Source organism: Eulemur rufifrons, chromosome 7 (assembly GCF_041146395.1).
Source record: "Eulemur rufifrons isolate Redbay chromosome 7, OSU_ERuf_1, whole genome shotgun sequence".
In the NCBI taxonomy this organism is placed as follows: domain Eukaryota; kingdom Metazoa; phylum Chordata; class Mammalia; order Primates; family Lemuridae; genus Eulemur; species Eulemur rufifrons.
The window spans coordinates 220,136,509-220,163,845 of record NC_090989.1 but is presented as its reverse complement, the minus strand read 5'-3'; the positions used below and the strand labels follow the sequence as shown (position 1 = coordinate 220,163,845).

The 27,337-nt window shown below is 37.0% G+C and overlaps 1 protein-coding gene across 3 annotated transcripts in view; it reads right to left on the bottom strand.

The window, feature by feature from the left end:
- LOC138388359 (aldehyde dehydrogenase 1A1-like) overlaps positions 1-27,136 on the bottom strand; it is a 42,784-nt gene extending 15,648 nt beyond the window's left edge. Inside the window, exons 1-8 of one of the 3 annotated variants that reach the window (XM_069476396.1) lie at positions 27,031-27,136; positions 19,093-19,197; positions 13,318-13,458; positions 11,291-11,420; positions 9,166-9,227; positions 6,710-6,838; positions 5,332-5,445; positions 764-866 (exon numbers count right to left, since the gene is read on the bottom strand). In XM_069476396.1, coding sequence (XP_069332497.1) covers positions 764-866; positions 5,332-5,445; positions 6,710-6,838; positions 9,166-9,227; positions 11,291-11,420; positions 13,318-13,458; positions 19,093-19,197; positions 27,031-27,096 — 850 coding nt within the window. In that variant the 5' untranslated portion in view covers positions 27,097-27,136. The remainder of the gene's footprint in view (positions 1-763; positions 867-5,331; positions 5,446-6,709; positions 6,839-9,165; positions 9,228-11,290; positions 11,421-13,317; positions 13,459-19,092; positions 19,198-27,030) is intronic. The other 2 variants (XM_069476397.1, XM_069476398.1) reach the window with 2 other exon arrangements.
- Positions 27,137-27,337: the final 201 nt, after the last annotated feature.

Below are 27,337 nucleotides of genomic sequence, written 5' to 3'. Positions count from 1 at the left end.
GTTTATAGAATGTTTAATACGGTAGTATGTTCCAAAAAACTTCAATTAATGTCACAATAGCAACATAGGCCAATTCCATGCAGCATTTGTGTTTATGGCCTCAAATAAATAATGGAGCTGTGAAAGAAAGAGTTCAACATCTACTTCTAATAAATAACTAATATTTACGAAGTAATTTTGGGATGCTACTTGGTAATATAATCAGAATGAACCAAGAATATTATATAGTAGAGTCTTATCATAATTGTAGATTTTGTATTTAAACTCAACTATATTTGCTAAGGGAAAAAAAAGAAGTTATTTAAATAGTAGGTGTGATCTTCTTCTGGACATTTCATTTAATGAGCTTATGACACAGAGAGAAGGGAGACGGCAAATGGAAAACTGCTGTCTCCTCACTTGGTCTCAGTCTAACATGTCTCCAGGTTAGCCCATTATGCTTAATATGACATTAATAACTAAAGGTATGGAATTTTATCCATACCACTGCCCCTAAATGCCAAACGTTTATGCTATCCAGAATTTATGTGGGGAAATTGAAATCTGTTGCAAACCAGGAAGAAATTGTGTTTGTATTAAACTTATATATGTTTTATAAGTTTAGGATGATTTAAGAGATGTTTAAGAGTAATTTTGGACTCTGATTAATTCCCTACACTTTAATGTTAGAAACAAATGCTTCTGTAAAATTTAAGTTCATTGAATGGCATGATCAGACACCACAAAGGACGCAGGGTGAAGAGTTAAAGCGGCTCATACTCACAGTCCGCATCAGCAAACACAATGCAAGGGCTCTTCCCGCCAAGCTCCAGGGTCACCCTCTTCAGATTGCTTTTCCCCGCAGCCTCTTTGATCAGTTTGCCAACCTGAAATGGAGCATTACAAAGGGAGAAGGCTTAGTCTGCTCTCACGAAGACAGGTTTATTTAGTGTTTTAAGTTTATATAATATTTCTGTGACAGTTAAACTTCACAGTTAAATTAAATTTGAGAGAAACCCTGACAGTTTTCAAGATTTGGCACCTTTAGACATAAAAGGCTCCCTTCTCCAAGCATGCAGACACCAAGGAATCAGAAAAATGCTCATCAGTAAGAGAGCAGAGACACAGAACATCAGAGCTGATTCTGATTGTCTACACAGGAGGTTATTTTTCATTTTAATCAGAACTTCATCTCTCTATGGATTGATCAGACGTATCATGACCCAGTCAAAATTTATCTATTATGACTTTTCATCCCTCTACTTACACCCAGAGAACTCTACCAGCCCAACTGGCATATTCACCACCTCCTGAATCTCATCTCTCTTCTCATCATATGCCCACTCAACCTGGGCTGCCTCCACGTTCTACCCTTCTTTGGGATCCAGCTCACATCTTACCTTCTCTCTCTGAATCCTGATGACTCTAGGTAGAAACGACACTCTTCTCCTGGCCTCCCAAAGAACTTCATGAAGACTCTTTTAGAGTCTGCCTCAGATTGTATTATTTGTATACATATAAATTCCCCAAACAGATTGTTACCTCCTTGGTAGCAGTGACGATACCCCAACACTGCAGACCTCTCCTCAGTAGCATCTCTCCACAGTGGGCTCACTAAACTGTTGATTGACTGACAGACTTCTCTCTCTTTCCTCCCCTGTAACCCACACACTCTGAACAGTGAAGTAGAAGAAAGAAATTGGATCTGTGCTCTGCTGCTACTTCAGTTAGCTGGAATCCTACTGTTCTGGTTTCTTCTCTAATGCTAGTTGCCTCTATTGTCTTCAATATTTTTTTCTTTGTGGATCACTTCCCTTCAAGATTATTTTCTATCACTGTTCTTGTTTTTCTATCTCTAAAACTTGGCTTGTTTCATAAATATTTATTTTTTATTATTTTTACTGGAGACTTAATCCACTAAAATAACCTTTCCTTTTCTTTGTTTTAAATATAATTCACTTTATTTTGCTTTTTTTATTCTCTGGGTTTATTTTTTCCTAATACACATGCCAGATTTTAATAAAAAAATTATATTCCAACTGAACAAAAGTAGATGCTTGCTAAGTGTATATACAAATTTTATGTGGTTACTGAACTGCTACTGTGCATTAAAGAATAAATCATTAACTAATCTAATGTTTTCATCTTAAAGATTTCATGGTTCTAAATCAAACCTCTAAGGGTAGTTTAATAAAAATAAACTAAAAGTAGACTTTCACTGGGGAACCCAGTCTGAAATGTCTCTTGTGTCTCATTTTCCTTCTACAACATACTCCTAAGGACTATTTTCAAAAGTTGAATTTTCATTTAAGATGATTAAGAATTTTCTTTATTCTAGATAACACTCTTTGCCTTTCACTCTTTGAGTTCCCCAATGTCATTCTGCATCTTTTTTTTTTTTTTCTTTTCCTTTTTTTTAAACTTAGGCTTACTGGAGAAACTCTATTAAAATAGATAACTTTTATCTTGGGAAAGGGAGTAAAATCAGAATTATTTTTCTGAAAGCTACAGATATCAAAAGACTAGTGTGAACAATGGGTAGAAGTGTGGATGAGGAAGAAAGGTTACACTTTTGCTTAGTGCAAGTTTAAGTGGCCAATAAAAGGCTTGCTGAATTTTCCCAAAAGTCTAAGCCCAAGCAAGGAAACATCCATTTTCTGTCTCATGATTTCTTTCCTTTACTTGGATATAAGTAAAGATTCATCATTTTTCTCAGAGGTTTGCAATGAAAAAAAGATAAGAACTATTAAGACCACGGGTAAATAGACTATTGTATGATATTGTGGCATTTCCATGTGAGGCAGAAGTAGCAAATGCTCATGAAAAGGGTATAACTTACTAGGTCTTGCACAATGTGAGTAGGGTACTATTTTATATGAATCTCATGGGACATTAAAATTCTTACCTCAATAAAAGTGTTGTTAGAATGGGAATCTTTGCTACAATGACAACAAAAGAGGGAATCCATTGTTTGCCTTTTTAATGGCATTTGCCAAGTTCTCTGATATCTGCCCAGCAACAAACCTGAAGCTAAAAGAGAACCCAGAAAGAGGTTCCAGGGAGCATGGACCTAAGATCCATGCATTGGAACTAACATGAGTTTTTCTGTGTGGCTTTTAAAATCATATTATTCACACTTAATTCTTTATACTTATTTAGAATTAGTCACTATACTGGTTTCGGTAGATAATAATGAACAAGAGTCTTTGTGGATACACTGCAAGGGAGAGAAAGACACATAAAAAGGCCACGGGCATGTGCTCTTACAGTTGTGTATCACGGCCAATGAGAACACAGACGGGTGTTGTTAAATTCAGAGTGCTCCTGCGACTGCAGCGGTGAGGAGAAGGCCAGCCAGGGGATATGTGGGGGGAGCCAGGTTGGAACAGGTTATGACCACGTGTGAACAGAAAGCACGTGGGAATGAAAAGGTGCATGGGAATAATAAGGAAGTGACGGGGCAGGTGGCAGAGATGGAGAACATTTATAGGGAGAGGAAGCTCTTTCCTCGCATCTTCTAAATTATTGTGAGAAATTAAAGAGTGGGAGAGGAAAGAGAAAAAGGAAATGAGTCCAGACACATATAATAACCATGGCATTTACTGAGTGCTGTATAGGGTGCCACGTGTTTCACCACTCATTAGCTCTCTCAGTTTTATTCTGTGCAACTCGGTAAGGTTGATATTGTTGTCTCCATTTTACAAATGAAGAAACTAAGTTAGCCAGGATATTTAACTTTTGAAGACACATGCTAGGAGGGATAGAGGCAGAATGTGAACACAGATGTTTTCTAGATTTTTAATCTCAGGGTTTTGAAGTGTTTTTGATAGGTAACGTTTCCACCCCCCACAAATACAATAGAGACTCATGGATGAGCCATAACAAACAGGCAGTGATGCTGGAGTTGGGATCAGGGAACACCTGGTCCAGATGAAGTGGAGAAGTGAGCAGGTGTGGGATCTAGGCCTCAAAAGCTACATGGATTCCCTACTGGGGAAGGTCTAGAAGTCCAGGCTGAGGAATTTATTCCTTTCTTCCCTTACCTTCTCTGCTATGATTTCAATCTGTGATTTTACCATTTTAAAATTTATTGCCATTTCTTGAACATTCCCATTGTTTTTGCTCACAATAAATAATGAATGTGGGGTTGGCTTTCTCCTCCCTCAATTAGGGATTTACAGAATGTAAATGTTTACTACTCTATGTCTATGAAAACAAAGAAAAATATGAATGTCTTTATCTCATTTTAAAAAGATCAAGAAAATTTGATTTTCTAACATTTCTGTTCTCTATGTTTCTTTATATTGGAGTGGCTAATTAGGATCATAAAGTAATCAAATTAGCGTCACCTCCCTATATGAAATGTTCTTTTTCCTTCTCAATCCCCAAGGAGTCAAGAAAAAAAAAAGCAACAAAAACTCACAGCAAGTTCTAGCACCCATTTGGACATCATTATTCCTTCCTGTGAACCCCCATACAGCATCATCCATATTTTAGTACTTGTCACATCCTGCCTTGTTTCTTACCTGCCTCAGCAGCTTTCTAAGATGGGGCGATGCTCGCTCTTCACCCTCTATACTGTATACCAATGAAAGGCATACAGTAGTCACTGCATTGGGCATCTAACAATGTCACATTATCTAACAGAATGACTCAAGGATTTATTTTTCTTCGTATAATATGATCTCACCACTTTCTTTTCTTAGGATAGAAAATTATCTCAATAAATGGGACTCTATTTTCCCGAAGTCTACCTTCCAGGATGCTGTCTTTCTCTCTCTCTCTCCTGTTTCTCCTCACAGTGCTCATGGTTGGGGTCCTGTTCTTTAACCTTTGAATGGCCAAGTTTGAGCCAGACAGTCAGAAAAGTTAGGCTAGGCCAAGAGTTTCATTGAAGGAAACTGAGTTTCTGGCTCCCTGTCTGAATGTCTAATGAGGAGAGAGCCCCAAATAAGGAGCTATGGGTCAGGCTCTACTATTTAATTTTAATAATCTATAGGGTAATATCAAATTCATTCATACAAATCACTGTGGCCTAATTTACATTTTCTACTGCAAACCTTACTAATCGTATGACAAGGTCTCAGCAGCCATATTTCTCATTAGAAATAATGAGAACATGTTAAAAATAGTTCACTCTAGTCCTTCTGAGCTTGTAACAGGTATTTCATTTCATCCAAAGTACATCTGCTCATGTTCCATACACATATTTGAAGGCTAAAATAAGCAACAAATCAATAAAAGGAACTTTTGTTTTAAGAAGTATTGGCTCAAAAATAGTTACATCAAACATGCTTCTGGTAGCTGGAGATGCAGACATTCTTAACTTCTGGGCTGAGTAAGTGATATTACCTCTGTTGATCCTGTGAAGGACACTTTGTCTACATCCATGTGAGAAGAAATGGCTGCTCCTGCAGTAGGCCCGTAGCCAGGGACGATATTCAGTACTCCAGGAGGAAACCCTGCCTGAGAGGTAAAAAAGGAAAATTCATCTAAGTGGTTTTATTCTTTATTATTATTATTACAGTTATATATTATTAACAATATATTGCAGTTATTATCAGACCACCTAAAAATAACCTCAAGCCTTGCATTACTGAAGGCCCATTTCTCCTCAGGGTAAGACTACGGATTATTGCTCCACTGATGACTGTCTCAAATTTCATCATAGTAACTCACAAAGAAAGTATACGTGTTTGGTAAATTACTTACATAGAAGGAAAGCAATGTGTTCATTATACCCATCAGCAAAACTAAGAAGTTAAAGGGATCTCACATTTTTAGTTTCTAGCTGTTGTCAATTGCTCAGCGCATAACAGCTGAGGTGCGAGTCCCCACTGGCATTATTTAATCAGTAAAATGTTAAATAAGCATGGTCAACCCCTTTATGATCGCACTTCAGGATTGATTTCAACCCCAGTTAAAGAATTCAGGTAGAAAGTGTGGGAACTGAGAAGGGCACATTAAAATTTCCTGTTAATTGCATCAAAATATTAAAATATTTCATTTTAACTCTCTTTTAGCTGTTTTGAATTTGAAATTAAGAATATTTTTAAGATATGAGTTCAGATTTTCTAAATTGAATTTTCTAGTGATTAATGTTTTTTTTTTTTTAAGTTTTGGTAAGATATGAAGACAAAAGGACAATGAATTGTTTGCAAAAAAAAGTATATTAAGAGAATATAAGTAGTTGATAAAAATAACTTTCATGTGCTCTTTTACCACTTTTGAACAGGAAGACAAATGCATAGGAAACCATGATAGAAAAGTAAAAATAAACATATCCACTTATGGGTAGATGTGTTTAGAAATGATGTGGCCTAAGAGTACAAACAAGCATATTTGCACAGAGGCCTCCAATCTTCACATATCCTATAATAGTTTGAACAAACTTCCAGAAACCACCAGGCCATTAGTGGCAGTGACAAACTAACTTACCATTGCAAAATTTGAAAGAATACAATATCAATTTCAATATGAATTTATGTACACGAGAGTTGGACAAAAGAAACAAAAAAGTGATCACAAGGTGACCGACATCAAGCCCTTGCATTGGACTTCCTGTCTGCATTTGGGCAGAGACTCCTTTGGGTTAACTTTGAGGAATCCCAGCCAGCAGCCATGCTAAATGCATCCCCACGCTGGACAGGAGACTTTTGTAAATAATGTAGTTGGCAGTAGCATCAAATGAAGTGGAATCCTTGTACATAGTTTGATTTAAGAGTCTTACCTCTTTTATTAAGGATGCCACATGGAGTGCAGTGAGAGGAGTTTGCTCTGCTGGTTTGACAACTACCGTGTTTCCACAGCTCAGGGCAGGTGCTATCTTCCAAATAAGTGTGACCAATGGGAAATTCCACTAGAAAGCAATATATAACAAGAGATTCTTTGTATTGCTGAAAAGCACATTTGCTAATCTAAGTTCACATGACATATCCCCTGCAGATATTAAAAAGTAATTGTAGCATTTTTGTGTAATCATCTGGTGTATTCTAATTAACTTCATTGCTAAAAGCAATAGTAAATGCTAAAATGCTCTAAATAAACTAGATATGGGAAGGGAGTAGAAGAGAGCTCCAAAATTTAATCAAGTGCTGTCAATTTGAGTTCTTCTTCTACCAGGAAGATAAAAATCACTGCATGGTTTGGCCTACCATTAAGCATATTATAAGTTATCTGCAAGTGTTTAAAAAGTATGAGTATTCCTCCCAACCCATAGGTGATTTATTATAATTATTTACCTAATTGTATCATTAGTAGCATTTATTTCTAGGACAAATATCTTATTAAAAACAAAGATATCCTGGGTCCAGAAACCAAGTGCTTGGGTTCAAATCTCAGCTCAGTCACTACCACCCATGTGAAGTCACACAAGTCACTTGCTCTGTGTGTACAACTGCATCATCTTTAAGTGATGATAATGGTCCTCTCCACCTCAGAAGGTCTCCTGAGGATTAATCAAGAAAGTGGGCCAAGAGCTTGACACAGTGGCTGGTTCATCATAGGGACACAGTATATATTAGCTGTTATTAGTATTTGCAGTTACATAGCCTTTATAGATATTACTGTAATGTTTGAATTAATGAGGAATTTCATTAAAAATGTTGATACGGATACATTTCAACCTACTTGGAGCGAAAGACAATAGGCACTTATTCATCTAAGAACTTCAAGATACTTCACCATTTTTTTATTTGGCTTTTGGAAGTATGTCAGCTAAAGAGACATCATTTAGATAGTCTCCTGTGTGTTAAGCTTAAAAGGAAATCTTCACAATTCCACTTACAAAAATAGTACCTTTTCTAAGAAGAACTTGTAGTATCAGAGCCTCTCATCTTAAGACACAATATATTCCATACAGTGTTCTAAATGCCTCTGGTATTGTTTCTTTCATTTTAACTTAAAAATATTTTCAGGATTAGAACACCTGGTTGGTACTATTCTCTGTATTGAGAAGCTTCAGTGAGGAGATGAAGAGTGTTGGAGACTAAGAGAGCCGACTACATTTCACTAAAAGGGTGACCTGCAGCCTATGTGCCCATTATGAGCACATGCACCTATAAAACATGGCCCTTAAAGAGAGGACAAAATACGACTTTTAAAAAACAACCCATAGAGTATAAGGTTAAGATCTGTTGATACTATAGTACTGAAATACTCTCAAGAGACATGCCAGGATATAGACAGGTTTTTGGACTACCTAATTCATATCTAAGATGTTTAGTCACAGCGAGACCAAGTTTAGCAAATCCTATATTTACTTCATATTTAACAAATATATAAGAAGACTAATGGCCAACAAACCCATGAAAAATGCTCAACATCTCTCATCGTCAGGGAAATACAAATCAAAACCACAGTGAGATATCACTTAACTCCAATGAGTACGGCTTTTATCAAAAAGTCCCAAAACAAATGTTGGTGTGAATGTGAATGTAGAGAGAGAGGAACACTCATACACTGCTGGTGGGACTGCAAACTAGTACAACCTCTATGGAACGTAATATGGAGATATCTCAAAGAGTTAAAAGTAGAACTACCATTTGATCCCACAATTCCCACTACTCGGTATTTACCCAAAGGAAAAAAAGACATTCCATAAAAAAGACATCTGCACTCAAATATTTATAGCAGCACAATTCACAATTGCAAAGATGTGGAAACAATGAAAGTGTCCATCAATACATGAGTGGATTAATACAATATGGTATATGCATACTATGGAGTACTATTCAGCCATAAAAAATGGTGAACTAATACCTCTTGTATTAACTTGGTTGTAACTAGAGACTGTTCTTCTAAGTGAAGGATCACAAGAATGGAAAAACAAACACCACATGTACTCACCATTAAATTGGTACTAATAGGTCAACACTTAAGTGCATATACAAAGTAACGTTCATTGAGGATTGGGCATGTGGGGGGGATGGGAGAGGGGTAAATTCACACCTAACAGGTGTGGTGCAGGCTGTTTGGGGGATGGGCATGCTGATATAGCTCTGACTCGGATAGTGCAAAGGCAATTTATGTTACCAAAGCATTTGTAATTCTGTAATATTCCGAAATTAAAAAAATAAAAACAAATATATAGGAATCTATTTGTGTTGTAGGAAGCTTTATTACTAAATAAAATAGGATTAGAATTCTTTTTTAAAATAATTAGAATTATATAGAAGAACAACTTACAGGAATGATTTGGCCACATACACCAATAGGTTCATGCCTCGTATAAGTAAAAACGTTTCCATCTAGAAAGTGAAACACATACACAATTATATATAGACAAATGTATTCGTCATTCACAGAATGGTGGTTTGGGGCTGATATGAGAGAATAGTGTAGACAATAATTAAAATATAAAACACATCTCCAATTGTTCAGAAAATGAAAATGTATCCCTCAAATCATAATTTGGAATGACAGGAACCATAAAATTGAGTTAGGTGAAAGCAATACACAAAATTGGAAACAATATGAAAAATAATTAATTCTATCTCTCATCATCTAAGAGGGCTGATTTCTAAATCATCTTTCTTCTCAAAGTTTAATTAAAAAAAAAAAAAAAAAAGACCAGAAAGGAAGGAAGAGGTCTCCAGCTAAGAGAAGAAACACATTCACATGTTTTTCTGGCAGCTTAAATTTCTATCAGTAATAGTAACATTTTTTCAAAAATGTAACAATTTAAAAAATGGTAAAATTTAAAAACAAGATAATTTTTAAAACTTCTCTACGATTAATAATCCTTTCCTACTCACTTGTTCTAAAATGTTGTTTTCTATTTGCCTACCAAACAATAAAAGTAAATTCTCTTAATTCATGAAAACAAATGCCTGAAATAAAAGACATTTCTTTCTTTTCAATCTAGATTTGACTGATTCATGTGCTTCAAAGTTTGATGTGGTCATTCCGAGAGTTACATTGTGTTTTGTGCTCAGTTCTGTTTTGGTTCCCACAGAAGCCTCCTGGCTTCAGGAAGAACTCTCTTTATCGAGATCTATTTGTGCTTTAAATGGTTTCTACCATTTTGTCCCAGAATAAAGTGAGGCAGTCATTAAAATAGTCACATTTCTTCACACCACCATGGTTTCACTCTCCTCTTTTCCCTTCCTGGTTACCACTTCTGACCGGTCGGATGTTCCAAGTTGATTGGAAATGCACATCAGGGCCAGTTCTGGAGGATATTGTATTCCTCAAGTTAATACATTTACATGAATTAAATTCTACCAATAGTGTTTTGAGCAGTGATGCTTTTTCATATTTTATACAAAGTGTTTTTCATATTTCTGCCCAATTTTGTACATACTCCACTACATACATACATGTTCACGCACACAAATACTTGGGCTATAAACACAGTTCCTTCTTGCTTTGAAGATATTTGAAACAAATCAATGTCAATTAGTTTTTTTAATTAGTCTGGCCTAGCTGTAGTGAGTTTGACCGGGCACAGATGATCATAACTGACTCATCCTGGACATGAAAAGAAGCGTAAATAATTACATAATAGAAAGGGTAAAAATGTCACTATTGTAATAAAACCCAAAGAAATAATTTCAGAGGCCAGCTTTAAAAGGTTTTGTTGGGCCCTTAGAGCGACAACTGCCTCTGACCAGGCACGGTGGCTCACGCCTGTAATCCTAGCAGTCTGGGAGGCCTAGGCAGGAGGATTTCTTGAGCTCAGGAGTTCGAGACCAGCCTGAGCAAGAGCAAGACCCCATTTCTACTAAAAATAGAAAGAAATTATATGGACAACTAAATATATATATAGAAAAAATTAGCCGGGCATGGTGGCGCATGCTTATAGTCCCAGCTACCTGGGAAGCTGAGGCAGGAGGATCGCTTGAGCTCAGCAGTATGAGGTTGCTGTGAGCTAGGCCGACACCACGGCACTCTAGCCTGGGCAAGAGTGAGTCTCAGTCTCCAAATGAAAAAAAAAAAAGAGAGAGAAAATTGCCTCAAATCAGTCATTGTGGTCATAAGAATGTTCTTACTTTAATATTTTCTAAAATATGCATAGTGTTATCTTCTGCATGATTATGCTGAAACAACTTCAAAAGCCAATTGTTGGAGCTCATATCCAAGGTTACTTGGGTCTGTGTCTTCTTGGCAGCAAAGAAAAAAAATAAAAAAGCCATTTGATGAATCTTAACAGAACTTCCAGGTTCAGAGCTGTGTTGTCTCAAAGTCTAGGGGAAAACAATTTTGCCTTACTTGGTTGACGTCTTTAAAAGGGAGAGTTTAAAATTATTCAGCTCTGTAGTAATCTCCTCACTGCTACTCTCACTTCTAGTGGTTTCCCAAAGCTACTCACCAGCTGGTATTGTACGGCCCTGGATCTTGTCAGCCCAGCCTGCACAGTAGCGTAATCCTTTTATGCAGAGTGCTATATCCATCAGATATGCATTGGAAAATAGTTTTCCACCATTCATTGCCTCCATTGTCTGAAAAACAGATCAAATTCCAAATCTAAAATTCCATAACAATTTTACATTAAAAATATATAGTCAATATTTTGAATAATCATGTGCTAGAGAATTTTGAAAATAGAAGAAATCTTAAGTCATCTTGTTTAACCTCCTCTTTTTAAAAACGAGACAGAAAAAAAGAGTTCAAATGACTTGCTTGAGGTCACATAGCAAGATCTCGGTACAACAGGTTGTGAGATTCTGGTTTCTAAAGACTAGTGCTTTTTAATCTCATTTTGAGTGTCCTCCAGCTAACAAATTTTCTAGGAATCAGTCACAATTTGATATATACACAGCAGGTGAGAATGGTACCCAGTTTCAGTCAGATCAGAGTTTCAACTAGATTTCACTTGCTGTGTAATCCAACTCTATGTTCCAATTTAGTGTCAGTGACTGTTAATGATGCCTTAATCATTTTTAATTTTTGCATTCTATTTGGATATAGGCAATCTATTCATACAAACTTAACACCTGGATTTTTCATTCACAATTTTCCTCAGCAGAATTTTTAATTATGAAACTCCCAGTTTTGCCATTACTATCATAATTATCATTTGAATGGTCTATAAAGTTCAACATTTTCTAGTCTAGTGCCCTAACCATTATAGGATGACCTATCTCCTCTTTTCCTTCTCTTCTTAAGCAGAACTTTAAAGAGCTCTCTGGGATATAATGTTCTGCTGGGGTGATTATCTGGCAGGAATATCCAGGTGATAAATTGTTAAAGGTGTCCTGTCTCTGTGTTACACTGTCTACCATCTCAAAATTTAACCAAATACAATTTTTGTATGATTGTACCTTTTCCCCCATAGGACCTTATGCTGACAGGCAGTCAACAGATTGGATGAATGAGAGAAACCAAGTTTAAGCAAATTCTGCTTTCTTCCTACAGGACATTTTGGTTTATATAGTTTTATTGCACATAGCTTCTGATTCCATATTTTTGTATATTTTGAATTATGCTGAATCGCCAATTGAGTAATAAACGGTTCTTTCATTAACTATAATTGCTAATGTTGATTTTTTTTTTTTAAAGCAGGCTTCTCTGTAACTGCCAGATTCTAAAGGTAAGATTCTAAAGGTAATAAAAATGTACTATGGAACTTGATCTTGGTATTGGTTTGTGTTAAACTGGCTTCATTATAATGCCCAACTGAGAAGACAAAAACAAGGAAATCCCCTCCACAATGATATCACCCACTGACTTATCTAAATGCTAAAATATAAATTCAAAAACCAAAGTAAAAACAATTTTTATAAACACATCCATGATTGGATTTTTTTTCTTTAATCTTTGCCTTTTTCACCTTTAAAAAGAACATCATTTAATTATGACCATTGTGATCAGACATTTCAGGGAAAGAAACAGTAGCCATTTATTAAATACCTTGGTGGTCTTTTGGATATACATTTCTCTAAAAAGAAATAAGATTTAGTTTAGAGAAATATTATGGGCACCTTTAACAAATGATGAGTTTTCACCTAAAAGTGTTCACTAGTCAAGTACTTTAAGAAACCCAGTACCTCATTCCATGAGATTCAAACTGCATGCGACCTTGTTAAAGGATTTGAGAAGAAGTTGTAAAGGAAAGAAATTTCTTTAATTTGGTTTAACTTGGGGTTTGACAATGTTTAAACTGTAGAATCTATTATGGGAGCAGAAATTGACATCTGTACCCAGAACTGGAGTACAGATTAATATTTGAGAATACACTCAATGGTCAAAGTCCTACACAAGAGCTGGGAGATAAAGTCTTTTCATTTTGTTTGTGGAAAGCATGTCGTGATCACTAAAACCAAAAGAACTTGCCAATTCAAACAATGAATGCTTTTGAGAGCTCTATCTACCTTATCCAGTTTGGTTAACACTCACTGTGAGCAAGAGACGATCTCTTTCGATTAAATCAGCCAGCTTGTATAATAGTCGTCCCCTCTCTGAAGCATCCATAGTACGCCATGGAGAACCGATCTGAAAAGCCTGTCTTGCGGCCTTCACTGCTTTGTCAACATCCTCCTGTGAGTCAAAGGGAATTTAATTCAGTAGGCTGAATGTACTGGATCAGCAAGTCCAATGGCAATATCCCAACGAAATAGACTGAAGTTCCTGAAAAGCAGGCACTGTGTCTCCAATAGCCTAAAGTCTAGCACACTGTGCACACTCAACTACACCATACTGCAGTTACACTTGTTGAATGATCTCTAGAATGACGAGCTCCACACATCTTGCAGATGCTTGATTTCCTAGAATATAAATATTGTAGTAATAGTTGCTATCATTTGCATGCTTGCCATATCTCAAGCAATGTTCTAATAACTATAAACATATGAACTCATTTAATTCTCAGTCATTTAATGGGACAGACATGTTCCCCATTTTACAGATGAAGAAATTCAAGCAAAGAGAGAGGAGCTTTACCCAAGGTCAATAACTAAGAGGGGCTGAACTGAGTTTTAAACAGAGCTCGTCTCACTGTAGAGCCTTTGCTTGCTCTCACCACACATTACACGCCCTTGGTGACTGGGTTGTAGGAGTTCCAGGCTAAGCTCAAGATCCAAAGTAGTGAATATCTTCTTTGATCTCTGCTGACTCTCTACAGCCTGTCCATTCTCATGAAGGGCCTATTAGAGGGTGAATAAGAACTTTTCTTTGCTGTTGATGAGTCAATGTTATAAAACATGCGTCCATTCCTTTTGTGTAGAGGGAAAAGGCACAGAGGAAGTGGACTTGGTATATCGAAGAGTCTGCAGGGGGCAGCCCCCCCCCCCACTTGCCCATCTGGGTACAAAGAGGTTTTCTTAAACACTAAATAGGTAAAGAAGTCATTTTCTTATTATTAATAACGCACTACTTCAAACTACATTCATTCCAGCAAAAGACAAATAGTAAAGTGATTCCACACTCAGTCTAGCCTCTTTGACTCCATTCTCCTATTGTCTTCATGCAAGCTCTTTCTACTATTCTGTGTTTTTCTACACCAGGTATCTCCTCTGCTTCTTTCCTAATCCACCTCAGTTACAAATGTCACCCTGGCCACTCCATTCCCCTGCAGATCTTTGTTTAGACCTCTTCTGCACTCCACAGAATATACCTACTGCAGGAGTCACCACCTCCCTCTTTCTTTACTACCTCATATACCCTTTTTTTCTCCACCAAGTCAGTTGCAAGCACCTTAAAGGCATAGATCATTTCAATGTTACTTTGTACATAGGACTGCCCACTGCATGAAACTATGTGTGCTCCATAAATCATGACACATCAAAGGGCAGTAGCTTGCAAATTTTTTCAGGAGACATAATTTCTTTTGAGAGCTGAGCGGGGGTGGTGGGTAAATACCCTAACTGTTTTAAGTTGTAAAAAATTAAGCTAAATCCCATCCAAGCATGACACCTTCCCCTTGGAGAAGCATGGTCCTCAAAATAATATCCCCCTCCTTAGGCTTAGGTTGCATTCAATCAAGAAACACCAAATTTACAACTCTACAAATTAAATATAATTTTTATAGTATTTATCACCAAACTAAGATGATCTGGGGTAAGATGGATGTTTTACAAGTATAATCTGGTCTGATCAAGTGATGACACTGACTATAAGCAAAGATTCTTTCACTATAATAGATCACACACTGGTGTATCTCACTGTCTAGCTTTTGAGAGAATGATGAGTATCTACATTAAAATACATGTATTCATTGCTTGCTTTTCCTGAGAAATTACACACACAAACACACACACACACACACACACAGTGCATATTTGGGGTACTCAGTTAATCACATTGATTGCTTATATTTGGACACTGTCTCATGCCATAGGTTCTAAATTTTTCCAAGTTAAATTCAGACAGCAATGTTAAAAAAAAAAAAATAAAGACAAGCAAGACATAAGAATCTGAGATTGCCAGTATGATCTGTGGATAACATGACCTATAAAATATATGCTGCTCTGTATTTAAACAGATCTGTGTGACACAGCTTTCATTTGGATCTTCTGCTCAGTGTCCTGCCATCAGCCTTAGCCAAATATGGGGCATTATAGGCATCCTGGCCTCCCAAAGGGATATGGTGAAACTAGCTTCAAGACAAGTAACTCTGCCATATGGAAAACACATCCAATGAATGCTGCTATAAATAAAGACGTTCTTGTGTTTATGTCTCTGGATCATGCCCTTCCTTTTCTTATATCTTATATTTTTTGTGCAGGAGCAGAAATAGAATAATGGTAGTTAATATATAGTTTTGGAACAAAACAATCCAGATTTGAATTCTGATTTCTCCTTTTTAGCTATGTAAGCTTTGAGCCATTTGACTACACATCCATCCATCTAAAGATCTGATAAACATGCCACTGTGTAGTATTAGCATCAGGCTGCTAATGAAAGAAAAATGAATCAAGGAGATTGCCTTTTTGGAATATTCAAATGAAAGAGACATACAATCAAATCATCACCCCAATACATTATTATAAACCATGAAAAATATTCTGATGATCTTATGTTGTGGCAGGACTTCTCTAAGGTTCAGTTTTTTTATCTTTAAAATAGGGATGTGTTACCTCACAGGGATGTTTTGAAGATCAAATAAAGTAACACTTGAAACACATTTTCCACATGACAGATGTAAAATGTTAATTGATAGCAATTGTTATTGTAGTCCTAGCAGTCAAAACAACCTTAACAATAACTCTTGGTAGTTCCAGTATATTCTAATCATCCTTTCCGTTTTCACTGTCCTGCACTATTTAGGCCCTTCTGATTTCACATTGTCAATAGCCTTCCCAAGTTCATTCTCTTTTCTCCCTCAACTGTCTTGCCTGTTGCTACCAGGCTAACTTCCAAGTACTTTTATCTTATCACTTTCTCTTTCAAATATTTACAAGTGTTTCCTTTTATCTACAGTTTGAAGGTCAAACTCCTCTGCCTGGTTCTCAAGGTCCAACACTGTTGGGCTTCACCTCACCCATTCAAACTTAGTGTTCACATTTTTTCTACTCTACCTGACCCAATTCCTTCTCACCTGTGCTCCTGTAACTCTCCTTGCTAGAATGTTCTACCAGTCCACCACTTTACTTTCAAAATCTTACATACACTATAACACCCAGTTCAAATATCAATCTACCTAAACTCTCACCAGACTAATCCAGTTTGTTGATAGCTACTAGTCAAGAGCCTACTAAATTCCAGGAACGAGGTAAGTCCTTTACAGTCCCACTGGTACTGCTATAGTTAAGCATCAATCACTTTGGTTTTCAGGTGAGTAGACTATGGCTCAGACATGAAATCCAGCAGGTAGTAGAACCAAAATGTAATCCCATATCTGACTCTAAAATCTAGTTCTTATAGCTCTGCAAGGCTGCCCTAATAATGAAATCCTTTCAATATTTACTACCATCTGTATTATAAGCTATGATATGTCTTACTATTCAGGGCCTACAATAGGCAGTCAATAAATATTTAATAATTTGTTACCCATCTTAAAAAGTTTTCATGTTATACCAATTTTATATAAGGATGCATCTTCTATGACATTTATATAATAAATATTTCAATAGGTTTCATAATAGAACAAAAATTTTTACATTATTCAAAATTCGTAGGCATCAGTGTTGTTTTTTTTTTTTTTTTCATAATTCCTTAGGCATCAGGGTTGTTTTATTTTTTAATTCCAAAACTAGCATTTCTTGGATTTTTTATTCCAGGATTGACATTTTCAGAGATATAATTTTTGAATTAACTAGAAAACAATTTGGTACATAAACTCAGATTTGCCACCGTTAATAACATTTCTGCTGATGACATTTAGAATGTTCCTTTCTAGAGGAAAGGGCCACAGGCTGAATGTATGAAGACAGTTCAAATGTTGCTGAGATATCAAATGGCTGCTGAGCACAGTTAAGGGAGAACTGAACTCTTCAATCACTCCCACGTGGTCCATCTCCACATCAGATTCATTCAGAGATGCAGAAAATAGTCATCAGGCCAGTTCTACTTTTACACCTGTCACAGGCACTTACTTTAATGGACATTTACTTTTATCCCCACCAATTATTTGCTGGATCATGCTTTAGTATTAAAAGCAGTTTTCAGCATTAGTCAATAGAGCCTAAAAGAGCCACTGAAGTGAAAAGAAAACAGTACCCACCCACATCTGTGCTTTGCTTTGTAACCTCCATTTGTTCTGGCCCCTCCTCCTGTCTTTATAATACCACTGAAAGGAGGTACATAGCCCATTGTGAGCGCCATTCTACTTCTAAACTAAATCCCTAAAACCTCTTGGCTCATTATCTAAAGAGTCAGTTCCAGAATATCGGGTTTACTGTGACTATGTAATTTACTTGATTTGTACCTTTCATGAAGCAATGATATCAGAGTTTACTGTACATTTGCCAGCAAAATTGCAAGAACATCAATAATTATTTAACAGCAAAAGTTTTGAATAATTCCAAAAAGAATAGGCGAGTGCTGGTTGGTAAGCAAACAGCAGCTCACCATGAACAGTTTGTATCATGAACAAGTGAGTTTCAGTAATCAAATGTCCAGATACCTCAGTCAGCATCGTGACCTGGTGTGAAGCTTTGCTAGATGTTACTGAGCATCCTTGATTGCTTGTCTGAGCAGTGCTAACTCTCAATGAGCACCGAGCATGTCAGTGGCAAAGATTTCTATGGCTACTAGTATGAGCATCAGCTTTCCCTTACTGCAAGTTAGGAAGAAGGTAAATCCTGCAAACTGTGCCAAGACAAGTCCTCAGACTACCTGACAAGTTTTCAACTAGAACTTCAGGAGCAGAGACTTGTTTTACTGATAAAACTAATTCCAGCCGCAAAGCTGAATGTTCAAGGCTCCAGAACTAAAACATCAAAAATATTAACTCCATGATTTTTAATAAAATAATTGGGCAATTTATTGTTCTTTAAGTTCTATGTTAACTTCTTAGTTTTATCTGGCACTTTAGAATGGACAATGTTATGTTAATAAAGGATTTCTCTCCTTTTCAAACCTATGATTAATACCTTCTTAGGCAGCCTGTATAATAAATCTAGACACTATTTAAGTTTAAAATCAAGCAAGAAGGCAGGGCGTGGTGGCTTAGGCCTGCAATCCTAGTACTCTGGGAGGCCGAGGCAGGTGGATTGTTTGAGCTCAGGAGTTTGAGACAAGCCTGAGGAAGAGCGAGATCCTGTCTCTACTAAAAATAGAAAGAAATTATATGGACAGCTAAAAATATATATAGAAAAATTAGTCAGGCATGGTGGTGCATGCCTGTAGTACCAGCTACTCGGGAGGCTGAGGCAGGAGGATTGCTTGAGCCCAGGAGTTTCAGGTTGCTGTGAGCTAGGCTGACGCCACGGCACTCTAGCCCAGGTAACAGAGTGAGACTCTGTCTCAAAAAAAAAAAAAAAAAAAATCAAGCAAGAAAAAAATAACATGAAAACCTCACCAAGACACCCAGAATCACAGGCTCATCATCATCACGATGTGACTACTGAGTATCGTCATGTACCAAGAACAACTTATAAAAGTTCCCCAGCTTGCATCAGAAGCCATATTTTCGTGACATGTCTCTTGAATTTGCAATGGGGTTTGGGAGCTCAGAATGGCAAGAAACCAAGAAACCCGGCATAAAAATGGAAATAGTATTTAAAAACTCACCTTATCTCCTTCTTCTACTTGGCAGATTATCTCCTCAGTTGCAGGATTAAGGACAGGAAATTTCTTGCCACTCACTGAACTATGCCATTCATTGTTTATGAAGATCTGTAGGGATGGACAATAGGTACAAAGGTATTTAAATATGCAGCAAAGTTTGGAAGTTTTTATAAACTTAAAGCATTACACAATGCCTAAATGATGCATATCCCTTCACCCTTCAAAATTTATTGGCTGTTTAAGACATTGTGTGCATGAATGCACACACACATACTCTCTCTAAAATAGAATACAAAGTGCTTTTAAATTTCACAAAGATACGCACTCATTTCAAGCCTAGAAAATACAGACTGGAGGAGACAATCTAGAAATGAAAGATTTTACCTAAAATAGCCATGAATTTGAGGCAAGAGTGGAGGCTTTAGTGGGCTTGATCTTTAAAAAACATTGCTTCTATTTTCCACTTCAATTTCTCAACATCCTCATTTTTGGCTACTGGTGATTTGATATCATAAGTGACTACTTTCTGATCCTTTGTCTGACTGTTTTAACGCTAGTAAAATAATTATGCTAAAATAAAGGATTTTAAAAGAAGTTTGCTCAGAAAAATTTAGCTAGTGACATGATCTCACTGGCTTTTTAAAAGCATAGGAGTTTCATTCTCTTTTTCAAAAGATTTCCTGACAATTTATTTGTCCTCAAGTGAAATCAGGCGCTACATTTCTTAGTGATACCTAAGACATGCATCTAAAAAAAGACAGAACTCTAGGAAATATGGAATTTTGTTCTGTGTGAGGTATAAAAGAACAGAAATATTAAAAAGTGTATGTCGTTTAAAAAGTCTCAGTTTCAACTTCTCCATCACTGAATTTACATTTCATTAAACAACCAGCTTTGATATCTTATTCAGTTTTCCGTAGAGAAAAATATTTGACAAAGTGAAATTAAGAAATACCTCTTTTGTGTTCTGTTTCTGACAAAAGCTAGTATTTCTTCTCTTTTCATCCCTTTATTTCTTGTGTATCCTATTTTTACTTATTATTTGAAATATGAAAATGAGCACGTAAGTATATAATATGTAGTCATAAGTACAGTATTGGCTGTTACATATTACAACCTTCTGTTGGACCTATGACAAGATGAACTACTTTAATTTGGGAGCATGGGTGGTTGACACAGGTAGTTTTAAAAGAAGGTGACATATGCACTGGGTTTATAACATATCTTAATTCTGACACCCCTCCTTATTTGATATTTAAAGATAAGTTACTGATAGCTCAACCCTGAGGGAGAGTGTATTGAAATACCCCCTCCAGGTTTTAATAAGTTGCTATGCTAAATGCAAGTTACTTAGTTATTAAAAATTTTCCATTGATCATTATCAAGATTGTACATTTCTAGATCCATTACTTATATTGTGTATATTTGACATAAATGTAATCTTTTAAATCAACCTATAAGTATTCACCAACTTAGATATTCTATCATATGGTGTCAATGACATAGCTTAAAATTCTGTCAAATTAATGAAATAAATGTTACTATGTATCCCTAAATGCCTGAGTCCCTTGTCTCCTATATATCCATTGTGAAACTTGTCCCTTTTTAAATAGTCATTTTTAAATGTCTTCCGTCCCTCCTAGGCTGTAGGCTCCATAAGGTCAAGGACTGTGTTTGTTTAGTTTTCTGGTTTATCCTCAGTGTCCAACACAATTCCAGCCCTCAAGTGACTTTAGCCTCAGTAAACAGCTCTTAAGTACAATTGAATCAAATAACCTACAATCCGTAGGCTACCCATAGCTATGACCCATAGCATTCTGCACATGAGTACACCGTGATACTTGTGATTTGCTATAAAAGGGGGAGGAGGAGAAGCCTCCTTGTTTGCCTGTTCAGACAAAACAATTATCCTTATAACAAAGCAGCAGCATCCTATATATTTGGAGGAGTTCAAAAGAATTGTAGTCTAGCCTGGAATGGACATGAAAGAGACGTGGGCATGCATAAAGGAAGGGGGAAGGAGTCTGAAGCAGTTCGGATGGAGAGACCAGAGGTTCAAAGATACATACATGGGGGTCTGCGAAAGATGGAAGTATCAAGAAAATCCTTGTTTCCCTGATAGGGTAACTGAACACATATGAAGACCATAAAATTCATCACATTATCCCTTGAGAAAACGGTTGCCTTCTTAGTTCCACTAGAAGAAATATAAATTCAGATTAAAGTGATTTGCCCAATGTCTCTGAGAGTGAGCCAGCACTCTAGCAATCAGAAACACATTTTACAGCCTTACATAATTACTCTTGGAGAATTTTCTTTTATACATCCTTAGCCTCTAACGTTTAGTATTTGTTTTGCAAGAGATGACTGGGAAAGTCTTTAACCAAAGTGTCCCAAACTCAGCACACAGCCGTTTCTAGCTCTACGCTGCTCCCACCCCATAGATCTAAAGTTTGCTCACACAGTTCTCATTCTCTCTCACACACACACACTCTTTCTTTTTCTCTTAACAATATACACAGTTCCTTTTGTGTCAGTTTGTTCTATGCTATTATAAAAGACCTTTCCCTGTTCTCCCTGCCACCTACCTCTGCCTAATCAAGATTTAGTGTTCACCCTGTTATCATAATCTTCCTCAGCCAACCCAGTTTAGATTTTGTCTTCACCCTTCCCCTCCTTAGAACACTGGTGATTCTCCACTGTCAAACTCCTCAGCATGGCACTCAAGGAGGTTAGTGATTTGGCCCCAATATGCTATTCCAACCTTTTGTCCTACAGTCCCTCAGTTTACCCTTTATTTCAGACTCATTCTCCTGCCTCAAACATCATGCTCTTTTTTGCTCCACACCTTTCCTCATGCTGTCCTTCACACTGGAGTTGCACTATTTTCTTCTACTTACCCTTCAAACTCCAGCTTGATATATCATCTCCTCATGAAGATTTCACCAGTTGCTCCAGCTGGATTTAACCTCTTTTTTTATTTTGTTATCCAACACAACATGTTAGTACCCTACTATTAAACTCCATTTTATGTTCTGCTTTGTGTTAATGTTAGATAGCTATATCTCAGCTCATGAAACTCTAAACAAAAAACTAAAGACATTACAGTACTTGCCCCAGATTTTTTAATGGGCCTTTCAAAACTTGCATCAGTTTTACTTGCACTTGCTAGTCCTACCTTCTGTCTGCCCTGAAGGTTGTATTAACTCCTCAGACTTTGTATCTCTAAATTAAGAGAACACAATATCATTCTGTCAGAGATATACCCAGAATTCCACCCTTCTACAGTATGATTTCACTAAAAAATAAAATAAAAACAACATACAGAATTGATTACATTCTGTTAGGCCTGTGCTGAAACTTTCCAGCTCTTGCCTGAGTCTCTTATCTTTAGGTCTGTGATAATTTGTGGTTTCAAGTTCTCAACATACTCTCAATACATTAGAGTTTATTTCAATCTATATAATCTCTTTTAGTGAAAGACTCATTACAATATGTATGTACCATCTAGTTTCATCATCAAAATCTTATGTCTAAACTGTACATAAAACTCCCCCTTCAGATTAAAGTCAGTGAATGTTTTGTAAATGAGCATTAACCTAAGGTCAAAACACAAGTGTATCTGGCAGCCTGCAGGCAACAGAAGAGATCAGCTCTAGCAGATCCCAAATTACCAGCAATTGCTCTGTATTATTCAGTTTTAACATTTAATATAAGAACACTGTAAACCCAACTTTTGTTTGAACTTGTGCTCACATTTGTATAACCCTGTCTAGTCACTTTTGTTCCATCAGAAAAGTATTTGTGAAATAATGAGTAAATACTTGAGACACACTCTGGTTGGTACTATGGAAAATGTGAGATGAGTTAGCCATGACCACTGCTCTCCAGGGTTCTGTAATCTTGGAGGAGAGTGTATTTATACCAATATCAGCCAGTAAAGAATTAAATGTTGTGGGCCCAGGCACAGTGACTCACGCCTGTAATCCTAGCACTCTGGGAGGCCAAGGAGGGAGGATCGCTCGACTTCAGGAGTTCGAGACCAGCCTGAGCAAGAGCGAGACCTCGTCTCTACTAAAAAGAGAAAGAAATGATCAGGACAGCTAAAACTATATATATAGAAAAAACATTAGCTGGGTGTCGTGGCGCATGCCTGTAGTCCCACCTACTCAGGAGGCTGAGGCAGAAGGAATGCTTGAGCCCAGGAGTTTGAGGTTGTTGTGAGCTTGACACCACGGCACTCTAGCCTGGGTAACAGAGTGAGACTCTGTCTCAAAAAAAAAAAAGAAAAAGAAAAGAATTAAATGTTGTGGAGAAAAGTGGCCAAAGCAGTGGTTTAGACAATAAATGGTATAGAGGGAGGCAGGCTGGAAGGGGGCATCCTTGAAGGGCTGGATTGGATTCGTGGAAAGAAAAACGAGCAAAGGAGGGAACAACCTTAGGACGTTATGTAACACAGTAAAGAGATCAGCTCCTAACAGAACAGAGAGTTCCAGTAAAAGCAAGTTATAGATAACGTCTGACGATGAAAATAAAGTACATTTGTGGTGGGGCTCGATCCCTAGAGTGAGAAGTTTGTATTCTATTCTGGACATAAGGGAATGACTGCATCAAATGGATGTTTTATGAATACTGATTTTAAAGTACTGAAAATTGATTTGAAGTAGAGCAACCAAAGTTCAGGAGATTAGCCCCAGACTACCTTAATAAACCAATCATGGAGTCATAAGGTTTTAGAGTAGAGTGATGCAATAATACAATTTGCAAATTATGAATTATGTACATTCTCCTACAAACAGAGGGCTTTCAGCATATAAAAAGAACTCAGAACCTATGGGCTCAAGGCCACATGTGACCCTTCAGATCCCCAAGTGTGGCCTCTTGACTGAATCCAAACTTCACAGAACAAATTCCTATTCTGTAAAATTTGGATTCAGTCAAAAGGCCATATTCAAGGAGCCAGACGGCCACACGTAGCCCCAGAGCCACAGGTTCTCCACCCCTGTGTGTTGTTAGGCCGGGTATTGCACCATGCTTTTCTTCCCCTTAGCTATGGAGAATGTAATTCTTAATTACCCTTTTTCTGTCTTAACTTTATTAGCTTTACATTTGGCATTTGCCTTCCAGCTATGTGACCAAATGTTTTTGCATATTCACCCTTCCTATAGTTATATTTAATGGTTATGTGGAGAAAGTCTAGGCTAATGAATGTTTGTTACAATAATTATAAAATCTATTTTAGGCCTGTAGAAATATTCTATCATGACAACAATGTCATTTTCCACTTGTTGTTTGCCTTTAGCATGTTTAGGGGAAAGGGGATGATCCTATAAAAGTAAAATATTCTTGGGTGCTATTTAACCATTAAATTAATTATATTCTTATTATGAATTTTGGGCTAAGGATACTTTTGAATAATATGTATATATAGTAGATGTCAATTTTAGGTTCACAATATTGATTGGAAATTATAGATGCCTATGCATACTCTTGGACTGCAAGTGCTTTTTATGTGGGAAATCAATCAATGGGAATATTGAGGCAACTTAAAAACTGATTTTTATTCTTTCAATTTTAGATATGTCAAGTTTTAAGAGATGTATCATATTACCTTTGATAAATAAGTGACTGTTTCCTGTATGCAGTTTTGTGTCCAAGAATAAGTCACAATGTTGAAAAACAATTGCCTTTCCATAGTAAAAGCTATGATGTCTTAATGCATTTGGTATAATGCTACAATTCTAAATAAATAAGCAATTTTATCAAAATATTTCTGGCTTGAATTAAGCTGGATTTCACTACTGGGCAACATAAAGATCTATTCGCCTTATCTGTTGATATGAGATTTTGAAGCCAGTTGGCTAAAGGGGAGAGCCCCTGACTCCCTCCAAAAGATATCAGGTGCCCTAAACTCATACTGTCTCTCCAAGGCAGCAATGGGCCAGCAGCTCTAGATCCAGTAAGAGAAGCCAATACTTCCTAGGTGGCAGAGAGATTTTAACAGATGACACTTTCAACGCAGGAAGGATTTCAGCACATTCTGAGAGAGAGAGAGAGGGTGGTGAGAGTGACTGTTTTCTATCACCTGTGTGGATTTCCAAACCTGAGATCCTGGGTCACAGCATTGGGAGTGATGGGTGGTGGTGTCAATGTGCAGGCAGTGATTGTGCTGTGTGCGAGCTTTTAACTCAGCCTTAGGACCCTTGAAAAATTACCAAAGGCAGTGGAGAATGGGGCGGGGGGCAAAGGACAAGACAGGAGATGAATAATGACGGACAGAGACTGAACAAAAGTCAGGCGGGTGTTAAACATTCAAAAAAACCAAGGCTGGGTCTCTGACAACTATTTTCAACCCCCCCCCCCCCCCCCCCCACCGCGCCCCGAGCCTGCAATGCAAAACGCTGGGACTCAGAGTCAAAAAATGTAAAAGGAAATGAAGGAAGAAATAACAGATGGGAGGAAAATGTTTTAACTGCAGTCAAAGGAATGAAAACAAAACGAGAGAGTGATGAAAACCAAAATAGGAGAAATAAAACTTTATTAAGCATATGGAAAAGTGATGCTATTTCTGTATATTGTTCCTCCCTTTTTGTTTTTTAAAACTGCCACTTGTTTGACTCTTTCCAGTAAGTTTGTCTAGTGAGTCCCTACTTTGAATTGAAATTTCCTGTGAATGACAAATCTGGAATAAGAAAGTGAGGGAGACTAGAGTCTCGGGATCTTTTGGCCTTACTTTTGCCAAATGTAAGTTGTTTGAGAGTGTGGATTCACCACATTTTTCACGTTCCTATTTGTAATGAAATTAAATGGAAAACATTTTCCCCTTTAATAAAACCTTGTGGAAATAAAACCTTAATACACTTCATAGCTGCTGGTCAGCCATGTTAAAGGCACAATCTGATCTCTGCTGACACTTTCCTAAGGAAAAGAGCCAATGAGCTGAACAACTTCCTCATACATTGTGCATATGAAAATGAAAATGCAACAGACTTAGGACTGCAAAACCATACATGGTCACAAGTACGGAAATAAATATAAAGGAGCAGGAACTTTTACTGTATCTTTAAATTATAAGGCTCTCTGTTTTTCACTGGTTAATTCAGAAAGCAAAACGGCTCTCCCCTGAGTTGCAATAGTTCATTTCTTACTTTGCTTTCTGTACCACACCCTAAAGATAATTTTAAGTGATTAGATTGGTTAGACTGTGTTTTGCTTGTTTATTTAGCCTGTTTTGGAGTTCTTGGCTCTGACGGGGAGGCAGGCATTCAGCCTTGGCAGCAGTGTGAAACAGGCCAACTTCAGACATAGCACAATCAGGATCCTTGTCCTCTTTCTCCCTAGCTGCAGATTGTGAAGTCTGGACCTGCCTCCTGCTCTTGTTTCTCTAATGCCTGGAGACGTAAAGAAGAATGCTTGCTTCCCCCAAATATGAGAAATAATGTAAGTCCACTTGAAGTTTTTTGAAACAGTAGCTTTCTCATCTAATTATCAGACTTAAGTCCTCCTATATAAACACTCATTTTACTAAGCATATAAAAAAACAATGCTATTTCAGTATGCTCTGTTTCTCCTTTCTTGTTTTCTATTATTTCCCACTTGTTTGGCTCTTTCCAGTAAGTTTTTCTAGTGAGTATCTGTTTCTCTTATGATTCATTCCGGTGAAGTTAATAGAACTGCGTAGTAAAGTCCACTGATTCCTGGAACAAAAACCTTTCACACAGAAGAGAATTCGTTTCATTTGCAAATCTTTTAAGAAAAGATGTGATTTAGAGTTCACTGTTTGATCAGGACACTAAACCCAGACCTGCATTTTGCAAGCCTTTTATGTTTGTATTTGCAAAGGGCTCTTTACACAAGTTTACTTAAATTGACCTTTCATGCTTTAAATGAATGTAGTTTTTACAAACCCAAGTCAAAGCAGCAAATACAAATTGTACTAACCTTGGTATACTGAATCTTCAAATTGGTGAGTGGGGCAGGTATGTCTGGCTTGTCTGAGGATGACATTTCTGGTTCAGCTCCTGGAACACAAGTGACAGGCAGTTTGGTTCTGAGAGAGCACTTGGCTTTATTTGTTCCTTTTTATCTGCAAGGGCTAAAGTTTATTTGCATACTGGGATGTGATTGGATGAACAAACTCAGAGCAAAAAAAAAAAAAAAAAAGAAAGAAAGAAAGAAAAAGAAAAGACAAAAGGACACTACTTATTTGTAACAACTAGGGCAGGAAGCCTTTGACTTTAACCTTAAA